A 13,562-nucleotide genomic window follows, 5' to 3' on the forward strand; every position below is an offset into this window, starting at 1 on the left:
AGGCAGCCCTGCATGTAGGTCACTAGTACTACATGAGTGGATTACTAGTGCTACATGAGTACTAGCTGGAAGAGGTGGCCCTGCCTATAGGTCACTAGTACTACATGAGTGGATTACTAGTACTACACGAGTACTAGGTGGGAGAGGCGGCCCTGCATTTAGGTCACTAGTACTACATGAGTGGATTACTAGTACTACATGAGTGGATTACTAGTGCTACATGAGTACTAGCTGGGAGAGGCGGCCCTGCATGTAGGTCACTAGTACTACATGAGTGGATTACTAGTACTGCAGGAGTACTAGCTGAGAGAGGCGGCTTAGATCATCTTGTGACCAAAAGTGGAGTCTGACTGCTCGACGCTCAGAAGCCACTGAAGAAGGCAGGGTGGTGGGAAGGAGAGTTTGCTTTACTGGGGATGCTCTCAGCCGGGGAGTGGCGGGGTGGACATCTGTCCAAAGGCAGACTCCCTTGACAGTCAGAATGTAAAAGCTTTTATAGACAGAGGGAGGGGGGTTCCTGCAGAAACAGCGCTGTCAGCCCTGTCAGTCATCTTGAAACTGATCGTCGGTGGTCTGATCAGTACCATCTTGATTCTTTTCAGTACAGTTCATCTTTCAGTCCCACTAGCGCCAATGGTGCTGGCGGTAGGGAACCCACCTGCCGATGCAGGAAGCGTAAGAGACGTGGGTTCCATCCCTAGATGGGGAAGATGCCCTGGAGGAGGGCATGGCCACCCACTCCAGGATTCTTGCCTGGAGAATCCCACGGACACAGGAGTTCAGAGGGCTACAGTCCGTGGGGTCGCAAAGGGTCAGACAGGACTGAGATGACTTAGCAGGGCAGGGCACACTCTTCAGTCCCAGGGTTGATTTGAGGCCAGTTCTGGGAATTAGGGCAGGTTAGAACATGGCTACAGCCTGATTGTCATGTCCTTAACTCCTTCCCCCTGGTGGGAGTTCCAGTATCTATAAAACAGCTCATGAGACCTGGCTCAGAACATTATCTATAGCCTTTGGTGCTCAGTCTCTTCAGCTGTGTCCGACTCTTCACCACCCCATGAGCCCGCCAGGCTCCTCTGTCCATGAGATTCTCCAGGCAAGAATACTGGAGTGGGTTGCCATTTCCTTCTCCATAAAGCCTTTGATCTTCCCTTGAGTTTGCTTAATGACTACCCTATCATTATTTGGTCTCCTCCAACTGTCTTCCTTGGTTTCTGCCTGCTCTCCCTTCTCTGGCTAAACGTATTCTTTGACTCAAGGCTTTCCACAGACAAAAGGCAGGCTGAGCACCTTAAGGTCCCGCTCTGTTTTTGCTTCCGGATCTATGTCGGTAGGAGACTGTGGGCAATTCACAGACGTTGAACTAGTACTGTTCAAGAGATGGGCTTGAATCATCTGAGATGTATGCTCACAGGAGATTGTGGTCATCACCACCTGGGGGACACTTTCCATAATTCTTAGAGGCAAGAGTATTGCCACCTTGAGCTCCAAAGTATCTTGAGCTGCAGATACTTGGTTTGAAAAGAAGAGAGATATTTAGGATCAGGATTTCTAAATGTAGGGCCAGGGCAGCAGTGAGCTGGAGCCAGCCCCTGACAGCTGAGGAATCTCACCAACTTGTGGGGAACATGTTCCTACCTAGAAGTCAGCCTTGTGGGGAGCGTCTACACCATGGCAGCTGGCCGACACAGCAGATGTCAACCGTGTTCCTCACTCAGAGAAGCCGGAGCCTTCCAGCACAACACTGGCACCATCTACTAGAATGGAGTGGCAGCGTTGGGGAGATCCAACTCATGTTTGTCTTGATGAGGTTCAGTTTAGTTCTGTTTAGTCGCTCACTTGTGTCTGACTCTTTGCGACCCCATGGACTGCAGCATGCCAGGCCTCCCTGTCCATCACCAGCTCCAAGAGTTTACCCAAACTCATGTCCATCGAGTCGGTGATGCCATCCAACCATCTCATCCTCTGTTGTCCCCTTCTCCACCTGCCCTCAATCTTTCCCAGCATCAGGGATGTCTACATTTCCCTGGTGGCTCAGACAGTGAAGAATCCACCTATAATGCAGGAGACCCAGGTTCAATGCCTGGGTTGGGAAGACCCCCTGGAAAAAGGAATGGCAACCCACTCCAGTATTCGTGCCTGGAGAATCCCATGGACAGAGGAGCCTGGTGGGCTACAGTCCATGGGGTCGCAAAGAGTTGGACACAACTGAGCGACTGACACTTTCATACCTATTACGATTTCAGACATGTTCAATATTCATTTTTTTCCAAAACATTACAGCCAGAATGCTGTTTCTACTCTTTTAAAACATGAATCCCTTTCAGCTTTTATATACAATGTCTTCTCTATAATTGAATATTAGGGCCAGAATGCTGTTTCTACTCTCAAAATATGAATCCCTTTTGGCTTTTATATACAATGTCTTCTCTATAATAATTGAACAATTCTATAATTCTCATGATTCTGTAACTTGGTTGTCTCAGCACATTGAGTTGATAAGAATTCTTCATTTCTTTTTTTTTCCCTAAGAGTGAGCACTGGTTTTAAAAATGATCATGTATATAGGCTTCCCTAGTGGCTCAGACAGTAGAGACTCTGCCTGCAATGCTGGAGACCTGGGTTCGATCCCTGGATCAGGAAGATCCCCCTGGAGAAGGAAATAGCAACCCACTCCAGTATTCTTGCCTGGGAAAATCCCACGGTCAGAGGAACTTGGCGGGCTACGGTCCACGGGGTCGCAAAGAGTCGGACATGACTGAGCTGCTGACAGTTTCACGACCTATTACAATTCCAGACTTGCTAAAAACTCATTTTTCCAAAACATTAGATCCAGAACACTGTCTACTCTCTTAAAACATGAATCCCTTTCAGTTTTTATGTACAATGTCTTCTCTATAATTGAATAATTCTATAATTCTAATGATTTTATAATTTAGTTGTCTCAGCACATTGAATGGCTAAACTTTATCATCATCTGAGGTCATTATTCCCATTACGTTTTAGGAGCACTCACGAAAGCATTATTAGAACGTGGATAACTTTGGTTACATGACGATGGGAATTTTGAGCTTAAATTTCCTGTTCAGCGTGTATTCAAAACGTGTGTTTTAAGTTTTCACTTAGGCATCAATGTTAGTAAAAAGTCAATGTAATGGCAACTGGATTTTATGGTCAAATGTATCTTAAAAGACTGAGAGATGTTTTTTTGGCTCTGGTATTCTGGTGCAGAGTTTTGAAAAGATGAATATAAATCTATAATGTGACTGCTGCTGCTAAGTCACTTGAGTCATGTCCCAGTCTTTGCGACCCCATGGACTGTAGCCCGGCAGGCTCCTCTGTCCAGGGGATTCTCCTCCAGGCAAGGATATGGGAGTGGGTAGCAGAGAGAACATTCTAATTACAGCTACTTTTGTCTTAGGAATTAAACAGCTAAGAAAGGCTGAGCTGGTTTTTGTCTTCACTAATCATTTCAGTGGGTGTTGGTTGGATACCCCTCTTTATCTGAAGATCAGAAGTTAAATCTGAAGGGTCAGCAACAGCATATCAAAGGCTGAGGCTGAACTAACGTCAGTTCAGTTCAGTTCAGTCGCTTAGACTCTTTGTGACCCCCTGGACTGCAGCACGCCAGGCTTCCCTGTCCATCACCAACTCCCGGAGCTTACTCAAACTCATGTCCATCGAGTGGGTGATGCCATCCAACCATGTCATCCTCTGTCGTCTCCTTCTCCTCCTGCCTTCAATCTTTCCCAGCATCAGGGTCTTTTCCAATGAGTTGGCTCCTCACTTGAGGGGGCCGAAGTGTTGGAGCTTCAACTTCAGCATCAGTCCTTCCGAGGAATGATTAGAATCGTCAAAGCAATGAAGAACAAAGGTTAAAGGCAAAGAAACAGATCCAAGGAGGAATAGAAATCCGTCCTTGCCTGTAACACGTTCAGTAGATGACATCAAGATTACTGAGGGGTCGGCTGAGGGTCCCAGGGGATGGTATCGGTGGCTCACAGTGGGGGAAAACAGAGCCGTCTTTGAAATGCGTCTTTATTTAAAACAAAAAAAAAGATAATTTTATTTGTTTTTGTCTGTGCTGGGTCTTCTTTGCTGCGAGGGCTCCTCTCTTGTCTCGGCGCCTGGTATCCTCTTGTTGTTTGGAGCGCAGGCTGTCGGCTGTGTGAGCTTCAGTAGCTGCAGCGCGTGGCCTCAGAAGTCATGGCTCCCAGGCTTCGTTGCCCCGAGGCACGTGGCAGTCTTCCTGGATCAGGGGCCCAACCTGTGTCCCCAGCATTGGCAGGTGGACTGTTTACCACTGAGCCACCAGGGAAGGCCTGCCGTGCTTCCTGAAGGACTCCAAGGTGGCAGTTTGTAGTGGGAAACGCAGCTAAGACCAGAACCCCCAAATGACTCTATTTGGCTGCTGTGATATATACACGGAGTCCCCCACGCATGCAGAATTAATCTTGCCAAGACAAGCAGTTAAACAACATTCATCAAGGGCCATCTAAATCTGAGTGATAAATTAAGAGCCAATGTGTTGAAACCCTTTGAATTTTGTTGTTCATGTTCTTTAAGAATCCTTAAGATTGGTGAGGCGGGGGGGTTGGAAAAAAGAGTCTGAAGACTTGTATTACAGTGGCAGCAGGTTGAAGAACAGCTGGAAACCAGTGGTGTCATCTTAGATTGCTAGCAGCTTTACATTCAAAGGAGGGCTCCCTGGTGGCTCAGAAGGTAAAGAGTCTGTGTGCAATGCAGGAGACCTGGGTTCGATCCCTGGGTTGGGGAAGATCCCCTGGAGAAGGGTATGGCTACCCGCTCCAGTATTCTGGCCTGGAGAATTCCACAGACAGAGGAGCCTGGCAGGCTACAGTCCATGAGGTCGCAAAAGAGTCGGACAAGACTGAAGCGACTAAACGACAGCAAAAGGAGATGGGACCCTGAGCGGTTAACAGCCACCCCCAGCATCCCACAGTTAGGAGATCGCATAGCTGGGGTTAGAACCCACCCTGTCAGAGCCAACAGAAAGGGCGGGAAAGTTCAAGCGGATTGTATTCAATGAGCCACCAAGACAAGACACCGTTCCGAGCTCAGAATAAAGGATGTGTCCCCGGGATGCTGGTCCTGGCTCTAGACCCACAAGAATCCTTGCATGAAGAGGGATGTGATTTGCAAAGCAGACTGGCATCTGTTAGGAGGGATTAAGCACCTTTAATCTGCAGAATCTTCTTCTAATGCCTCCGTGGGCAGCCCAGTGGGCTTTGCGTTGCCCCTGTTTGTTCTTGGGGACCCCCTGTGCTCATTCTCGAGGCTTGTCTGCCAAGGGACCTCAGAACCCTTTCTTGTGGCGGAGTCCCTGAAAGCGCTCAAGATCACAACAGCGGTGCCTGTCTTGGGCTTTACATGCCCTCAGATCCCCAGGGAATCTCAGGGCACCGTCACTTATTTGAAGCTTGGAAAGGGCTGAGTTCGGGGTCCAGCTCAGGTCAGGCTGCTCTCTCTTAAATTCTATTGGCCTCTTTGTCAAAGGACTGGAAGCTTTCTTTTCTTGTGAATAAAAAGAAAGTGAGTCACTGTTTTTTTTTTAACCTGCGAAAGTGTTAGGTGCTCAGTCGTGTCTGACTCTTTGAGACCCCATGGACTGTAGCCCGCCAGGCTCCTCTGTCCATGTGGATTCTCCAGGCAAGAATACTGGAGTGGGTTGCCATTTCCTTCTCCAGGGGGTCTTCCCCACCCAGAGGTTGAAGCCAGGTCTCCCTCACTGCAGGCAGGTTCTTTACCGTCTGAGCCACCAGGGAAGCCCCTGTTAAGCTGTGATTCTACGTAAAAATGTTTCAAAGGTAAATAGTGAGCTCCGGAGCACTGCGTATGGCAATGAGGAAGCCGTACTGTAACTGTAATAAGTCACTGACATCTTTGTGGTTTAGCTATAACTCTCTCAAATTTTGGGCTTCCCTGATGGCTCAGCTGGTAAAGAATCTGCCCGCAGTGTGGGAGACCTGGGTTCGATCCCTGGGTTTGGAAGATCCCCTGGAGATCCAGTATTCTCGCCTGGAGAATTCCATGACCTGTATATAGTCCATGGGGTCGCAAAGAGTGGGACACAGCCGAGCAACTTTCACTTTCTCTTACATTTTGAAGCATCATTTAAACCGAATTCAAATTATTGTTCCCATCGCTATGTAGAATACTTTTGTTTTTGAAAAAACACCACCTGGAGTTTCTCTGCATTCTCACTGTAAAGTTTAATAATTCCTTCCTCTAGTCGTTGGATCTCAATTGTAGCTGAGTTTAAGATTCCATGGTGGTCAACATATTTATCTGTGACAGAGACAGAAAACAACATTTTTCAGAGTGCACTGGAATTTTAACAATAAACGAAAAGTTTTTTAGCTCAAAAGATTTTTAGTAGTATATGGAGAAATCCCAGATGAAATACGTCATCAAAATAAATTTCAAACACAGGATTAAATAGACGTATTAGAAATGCAGGGTGACACCAGGTACCTCCTTTCGTTGAAATGACACCTTTGATAGTGTCAATTCCTGGTTTCCTGGTGAACAATAGAGCAGACCCTGAACTAAGGCTTCACATCTTATAAACCCAGGGCTTCCCAGGTGGCACAGTGGTAAAGAGTCTGCCTGCCAATGCAGGAGACACGAGATGCAGGTTCAGTCCCTGGGTCAGGAAGATCCCCTGGAGGAGGGCATGACAACGCGCTCCAGTATATTCTTGTCTGGAAAATCCCGAGGACAGAGAAGCGTGGCACATGCAATAAAATGCATTTGACCAAAGCCAAGGTGCTCTAAAGAAATTATGCAGAGAATGCACAATGTATCTTTTTATAAAAAGTTCTTAAAAATCCAGATTGGGCAACATAAAGGCAGACACCTCAATGGCATACCAAACAAATCTTCAGAAAAATTAATTCTTAATTCTACACTTGTCCGAGCTACATGTATGCTCCCTGTGAGAATGCGTAAGGTTTACTTACTGACTGGTCCTGAAACCTTTGTGTGCCTGCTCAGTCACCCAGTCATGTCTAATTCCGTGCGACCCCATGGACTGTAGCTCACCAGGCTCGTCTGTCCATGGGATTCTCCAGGCAAGAATACTGGAGTGGGTTGCCATGCCCTCCTTCAGGGAATATTTACCCTTACTAACCCTTGAATATGCTTGTCTGGGGTCAGGGGCTGTCTGAGGAGAGTGTGGACACCTGTGCTAATTGTCTTCTGCTGTCCATTAATTTATTTTGCATTTGGATCCGTGGGTGAGCACTCAATATGTGCAATTGCAAAACCACCGTTTCCATGACACAAACAGATGATCCGAGTGAATTAAGTACGTGTGTGATGCTTTCTAGGGGGGCAGTCTCTACAGTTTTCTATAAAAAAGCTGAAAGGATAAAATGGAAAAGGACATTTTCGGTCTGAACCTAATTCCACTTGGTTTATACACATTAACTCTGTTTTTCTCTGCCACCTTTTTCTACCCAGGATGCAGTTGCTAGACCTCTATCAGAGCCAGCTCTCAGAAAGTCATAGCATCGTAGGATAAACAGTAAATCAATCATTTCACAATTATTTGTTTGTAAATCAATTTTTTGTTTCTAAAATTTTAATATTGGCTGCTTAGTCGTTGGAAGAGACCCTGATGCTGGCAAAGGTTGAAGGCGGGAGTAGAAGGGGGTGACAGAGGATGAGACAGTTGGATGGCATCACCAACTCAAGGGACATGAGTTTGAGCAAGCTCCAGGAGTTGGTGATGGACAGGGAGGCCTGGTGTGCTGCAGTCCATGGTGTCGCAAAGAGTCGGACACTCCTGAGAGACTGAACAACATCAAATGGAACACAGAACTTATATTTTTTGAACTTTTTTCTTTTATTTATTTCTGGCTGCCCTGGATCTTTGCTGCTGTGGGAACGCTTTCTCTAGTTGGGGTGCGTGGGCTTGTCATTGCAGGGGCCTCTCTCATTGTGGGCTCTTGGGCCCACAGCTTCAGTGGTTGCAGCTTTTGGGCTCACCCTAGAGGTGAGGTCCCCCCCCCCAAAAAAAAATCAGTTTTTGCATTATAACAGCTATTGCATAATCAACTTTGTCTTTTCCTACTTGGCAGTTAGATAACAATGCATGTTTTCTTGCTTTTTCTTTTATCTTTTTAGCTATGATGATTACTCTTTTTTGAGCCTTAAGTGTGATAAATCCACTCCATCCATAACTGAGTCTCTGCCTTCTTGAAGCGCCCGGAAGGGTGGTTTTCTATGCACGCTCTGTTTGGGCATGACTATGGCGACCCTGTCCCCGCCACACCTGCTTCTCTGTTTGTCCCACCACAGGCACGTCCATCTGGAAAGCTTTTTTCTTCACCCCCAAGTTCTCCCCCGAGGGCGCCAACGGATGCTTTCCCACCCACGTGTGTTTCTGTCACGGGCAGTACGTCACCTACCACGACCCGCCCCTGCTGTTTGACATTTCCAGAGACCCCCGGGAGAGAAACCCGTTAACCCCAATGTCGGAGCCGCGGTTCTGGGAGATCCTGGAGGCCATGCAGGAGGCGGCGGTCCGCCACGCCCAGACCCTGCAGGATGTCCCCAACCAGCTGTCCGTGGGGAACCTGATCTGGAAGCCGTGGCTGCAGCTGTGTTGCTCGTCGTTGGGGCTGTCCTGCCAGTGCGACCGGGAGGATCAGGACGGGAGATGGAGCCCTTAGCCCTTATCAGCCACGTCTAGGGGCCCACGGGGTCGGGGGGCGCCCCGCTGGCAGCATCAGGGATGAGCACGCGGGATCGACCCTGGGGGAAGGCAGCCGAGCAGTCAGACATAAGCAGTCCACGACCCATACCCACCAAGACAGGAACAATCAGACATAAGCAATCCACGACCCATACCCACCAAGACAGGAACAATCAGACATAAGCAATCCACGACCCATATCCACCAAGACAGGAACAATCAGACATAAGCAGTAAATGACCCATACCCACGAAGACAGGAACAATCAGACATAAGCAGTCCACGACCCACACCCACGAAGACACGAACAATCAGACGTAAGCAGTCCACGACCCACACCCACGAAGACACGAGCGATCAGATGTAAGCAGTCCACGACCCATACTCTCGAAGACAGGAACAGTCAGACTTAAGCAGTCCATGACCCATACCCACCAAGACAGGAACAATCAGACATAAGCAGTCCACGACCCATACCCACCAAGACAGGAACAATCAGACGTAAGCAGTCCACGACCCATACCCACGAAGACACGAGCAATCAGACGTAAGCAGTCCATGACCCATACCCACGAAGACACGAGCAATCAGACATAAGCAGTCCACGACCCACACCCACGAAGACAGGGACAATCAGACGTAAGCAGTGCACGAATTATACCCACCAAGACAGGAACAATCAGACGTAAGCAGTCCACGACCCATACCCACGAAGACAGGAACAATCAGACATAAGCAGTCCACGACCCATACCCACGAAGACACGAGCAATCAGACATAAGCAGTAAATGACCCATACCCACCAAGACAGGAACAATCAGACATAAGCAGTCCATGATGCATACCCACAAAGACAGGAACAATCAGACATAAGCAGTCCATGACCCATACCCACGAAGACAGGAACAATCAGACATAAGCAGTCCATGACCCATATCCACGAAGACAGGAACAGTCAGACATAAGCAGTCCATGACCCATACCCACGAACACACAAGCAATCAGACATAAGCAGTAAATGACCCATACCCATGAAGATACAAGCATAAGCAGTCCACGACCCATACCCACGAAGACACGAGGACTCAGACGTAAGTAGTCCATGACCCATACCTAGGAAGACACTAGCAGTCAGACATAAACAGTCCACTACCCATACCCATGAAGACACTAGCAATCAGACATAAGCAGTAAATGACCCATACCCGTGAAGACACAAGCAATCAAACGTAAGCAGTCCACGACCCATACCCAGGAAGGCACTAGCAGTCAGACATAAACAGTCCACTACCCATACCCATGAAGACACTAGCAATCAGACATAAGCAGTAAATGACCCATACCCATGAAAACACGAGCAATCAGACGTAAGCAGTCCACAACCCATACTCACGAAGACACTAGCAGTCAGATATAAGCAGTAAACGACCCATACCCATGAAGACAGGAACAAGCAGACATAAGCATTCTATGACCCATATGCACGAAGACATGACATACATAAGCAGTCCACGACCCATACCCATGACATCTCGAGCTCTTGCAGACCCATACCCATGACATCTCGATGCCACATTTCGTGATGAGAATGGTGGTTCATGCCCGTCCTTGTGTTTTGTTGGCCTGACCCTGCGGGTAAGCTATATCTGTGCCTCAAGTTGGTTGTGACATGCATGCTTCCGTTTGAATTCCATTTCCTGCGACCTCAGGAATGCAGGGATGAGGCCGAACGGGGTCACGGAAGAGACTGGGAGACAGGAGGCACAGCTGGAGAGAGTTCCCAAGTCTGGACCACCGGCCCCTTCTAGGCAAAGAGTTCCTCTGAGTGGAGAATACCTAGGTGACCTTCAGACCCTATAGGTGCTCCAGCAATATGGTGAGGATCCGTTCGCTCATCTGTACATGGGAGCTGTGGTCCGACTGCCTCTTTCATCTCTGTAGTGAACATGTCTCAGCGTCTATCTGCTCTTGGCTCAGGGGTGTTCTCGATCCCACGGGGGGAGTGCAGGTCAGTGGAATACTCTGCACTGTGCCCACCTCCCACACACCCCCGCCCAGACGCATGGACCCTGCCGTCCGGGCACTTTGGAGGAAAATGTGTGTAAGCGCTTCTCCGGCTCTCTGACAGTGGTCTCTGCCTTCTGGTCTTTATCCCGGCTGAGCAACGTCTGATCTCCAACAGCATCTCCCAAGCTCCTCCTTATGGTCTGCTATTTCAGAATTTTTTTTAATTAATTTATTTATTTCAGTTGGGGGATAATGACTTCACCATATTGTGGTGGTTTTTGCCGAACATCCACAGAAGTCAGCCATGGGTGACCATGTGTCCCCCAACCCGAATCCCCCTCCCACCCCCCTCCCCACCCCATCCCTCTGGGTTGTCCCAGAGCACTGGCTTGGAGTACCCGGCTTCATGCATCGAACTTGCCCTGGTCATCCATTTCACATATGGTAATAGACATGTTTCAATGCTGTCCTCTCAAATCATCCCACCCTCGCCTTCTCCCACAGAGTCCAAAAATCTGTTGTTTACATCTGTGTATCCTTTGCTGCCCTGCATGTAGGATCCTCCATACCATCTTTCTAAGTTCCATATAAATGTGTTAATATACAGTGTTTGTCTTTCTCTTTCTGACTTAACTTCACTTGGTACATATACACAGTGGAATATTACTCACTTATAAAAAGGGAATGCATTTCAGTGAGTTCTAATGAGGTAGATGAACCAGGAGCATGTTATTTCAGATTGTAAATCTTTCTTTGTCTTAAAAAAAAGGCAAATGATTCCTTCTGCCTCCTGGGGAATGGTTCCAAGTTGGAAAGCAAGCAGGATTCTTTCTCTTAATTCAAATTTCTCATTCCAGAAATTTGCCAAAAGCATGTCATGTTGTTTTAGGAAATACTCGCATGAAAGAATGCATGAGCATGTTACTAGTGTGTTAGTATTATTGCTGTTATTGTGCAAAACCTATCTAAAGCCACTGTTACCAACTTACGTGTTAAGAGGACCATATTTGCTCAGAGTTGGACACAGTCAATGCACATGGACTTTACAAGACATTTTATGATGTCAGAACATTGTGTTTGAGGCTGAAATCAGTGGAAGGACTTTTGCATATGTTGTTAACACACAGCTTTGTATAGCATTGATTGTTTAATCCGTACATGGGTAACAGCCAACAAAGGATACATTTACCTCTAGACTCACAATGAGCTTTTAAGTATTTACCTCAAAATAACTTACATCTCCATTATATTTCAGTGTATTTGGAAATCAGGTTTCTTTGTAATAATCATAATTACCATTTACCACCTGAAAGTTTGGCTTGGAATGCACAACAGGAAATTTGAATTCCCACTGGTGTGATCTCTTGTATTTCCTGTTCTTTGTGGGTTTTAAAGCTTTAAACAAATTCTTTCTGAAAAAAAAAATCTTTGTATTTCTAGCATTTCACAGATGTTGAAAGCTTAAGCTAACAGTGACTTATTGACAGGCATGATTTGACAGCATCATTAACGCTGTGAGAAAAGCACAATCACGACTTATGTATCAGAGGCGATGAAGGTTTCAGGAAGGGGAAACACATGTCAGGTGGCCCTGAAGGACATCCATGGAAGAAACAGGCAAAGTATTTGTCACATGTCTGAACAATGGCATCTCTGACGTGATCGCATCTATGAAAGTTTCCCAGAACCTTATTGTCATGTGAACTTAAAATTAAAATAAACTTTTCCCTGGCAATTAAAAATTCTCTCCTGCTTGGTTTTCCATGGGGCTCAATTCAGCAAGCATACAGGGTGTTCAGGCAGTCAACAGTCTGCCTGCAATGCAGGAGACCTGGATTCCATCCCCGGGTTGGGAAGATCCCCTGGAGAAGGGAATGGCAACCCACTCCAGTGTTCTTGCCTGGAGAATCCCATGGACAGAGGAGCCTGGCGGGGTGTTTACTATGTTTGGGGTATGATGTTAAGTGCTGGGGAACGTGGGTTTCAGTTTGGCAAATCTTTAGGGAATGTCAGAGGTTCCGGGGAGGGGTGGGAAGTACACAGATGGATGAGAAATAATAAATAATAATAATAATAAATAAGGAAGCCCCTGACTTTCATGATTAGAGGGCAGCGTGGATGCCCTGGCCATCTCTTAGATTCCAAGTCCACGTTGCACTTGTGTGTTGCTACAGCTGCTGGTCAATTTCCAGTGAAAGGCTTGTAGTAAATATAATGGGCTCATAGTTGTAAAGTGCCTGGCATGTTATAAGTCCTAAGAAAGTGTTAGCTACCTTTACACCCTTGCTTATATTTATCTGCAAGTGTTTTTTATTACCAAAACATCTAATTGTAGAAAAATACAGCATACACACAAGCGAAGAGAAAGAATCACTTTTAACCTGATCGTCAAGCAGAAAATACCATAAGTATTTTTGAGTATATCTTTAAGACTTTATACACACAATCACTGGACTTCCCTGGTGGCTCAGACGGTAAAAGCATCTGCCTACAATGCTGGAGACCCGGGTTCAATGCCTGGGTTGGGAAGATCCCCCTGGAGAAGGAAATGGCAACCCACTCCTGTGCTCTTGCCTGGAAAATCCCATGGACAGACGGAGGAGCCTGGTAGGCTACAGTGCATGGGGTCGCAGAGAGTCGGCCACGACTAAGCAATTTAATTTTCACTTTCTTTCACTTTCATACACAATCACATTACACACGCACACAGATGTATGTTACAGAAATGAATTATAACCGGTTGTATTATAACCTTTTTTTTTTCCTGTAACTCCGTTGTAACCATCTCCATGATAGCAGGAATATATTCAACCTGTGGTTTTGATCAATTTCA

General features: G+C 46.9%; 1 protein-coding gene across 4 annotated transcripts in view; it reads left to right on the plus strand.

Moving 5' to 3' along the window:
* The window catches only part of LOC145537825 (steryl-sulfatase-like), a 149,690-nt gene extending 137,219 nt beyond the window's left edge, over window positions 1–12,471 (plus strand). For all 4 annotated transcript variants that reach the window (XM_081568721.1, XM_081568723.1, XM_081568720.1 and 1 more), the window contains one exon: window positions 8,326–12,471. In XM_081568721.1, coding sequence (XP_081424847.1) covers window positions 8,326–8,699 — 374 coding nt within the window. In that variant the 3' untranslated portion in view covers window positions 8,700–12,471. The remainder of the gene's footprint in view (window positions 1–8,325) is intronic.
* The last annotated feature ends 1,091 nt before the right edge of the window (window positions 12,472–13,562 follow it).

This window comes from Giraffa tippelskirchi, chromosome Y, assembly GCF_054371585.1.
Source record: "Giraffa tippelskirchi isolate mGirTip1 chromosome Y, T2T-mGirTip1v1.2.pri, whole genome shotgun sequence".
Classification (NCBI taxonomy): domain Eukaryota; kingdom Metazoa; phylum Chordata; class Mammalia; order Artiodactyla; family Giraffidae; genus Giraffa; species Giraffa tippelskirchi.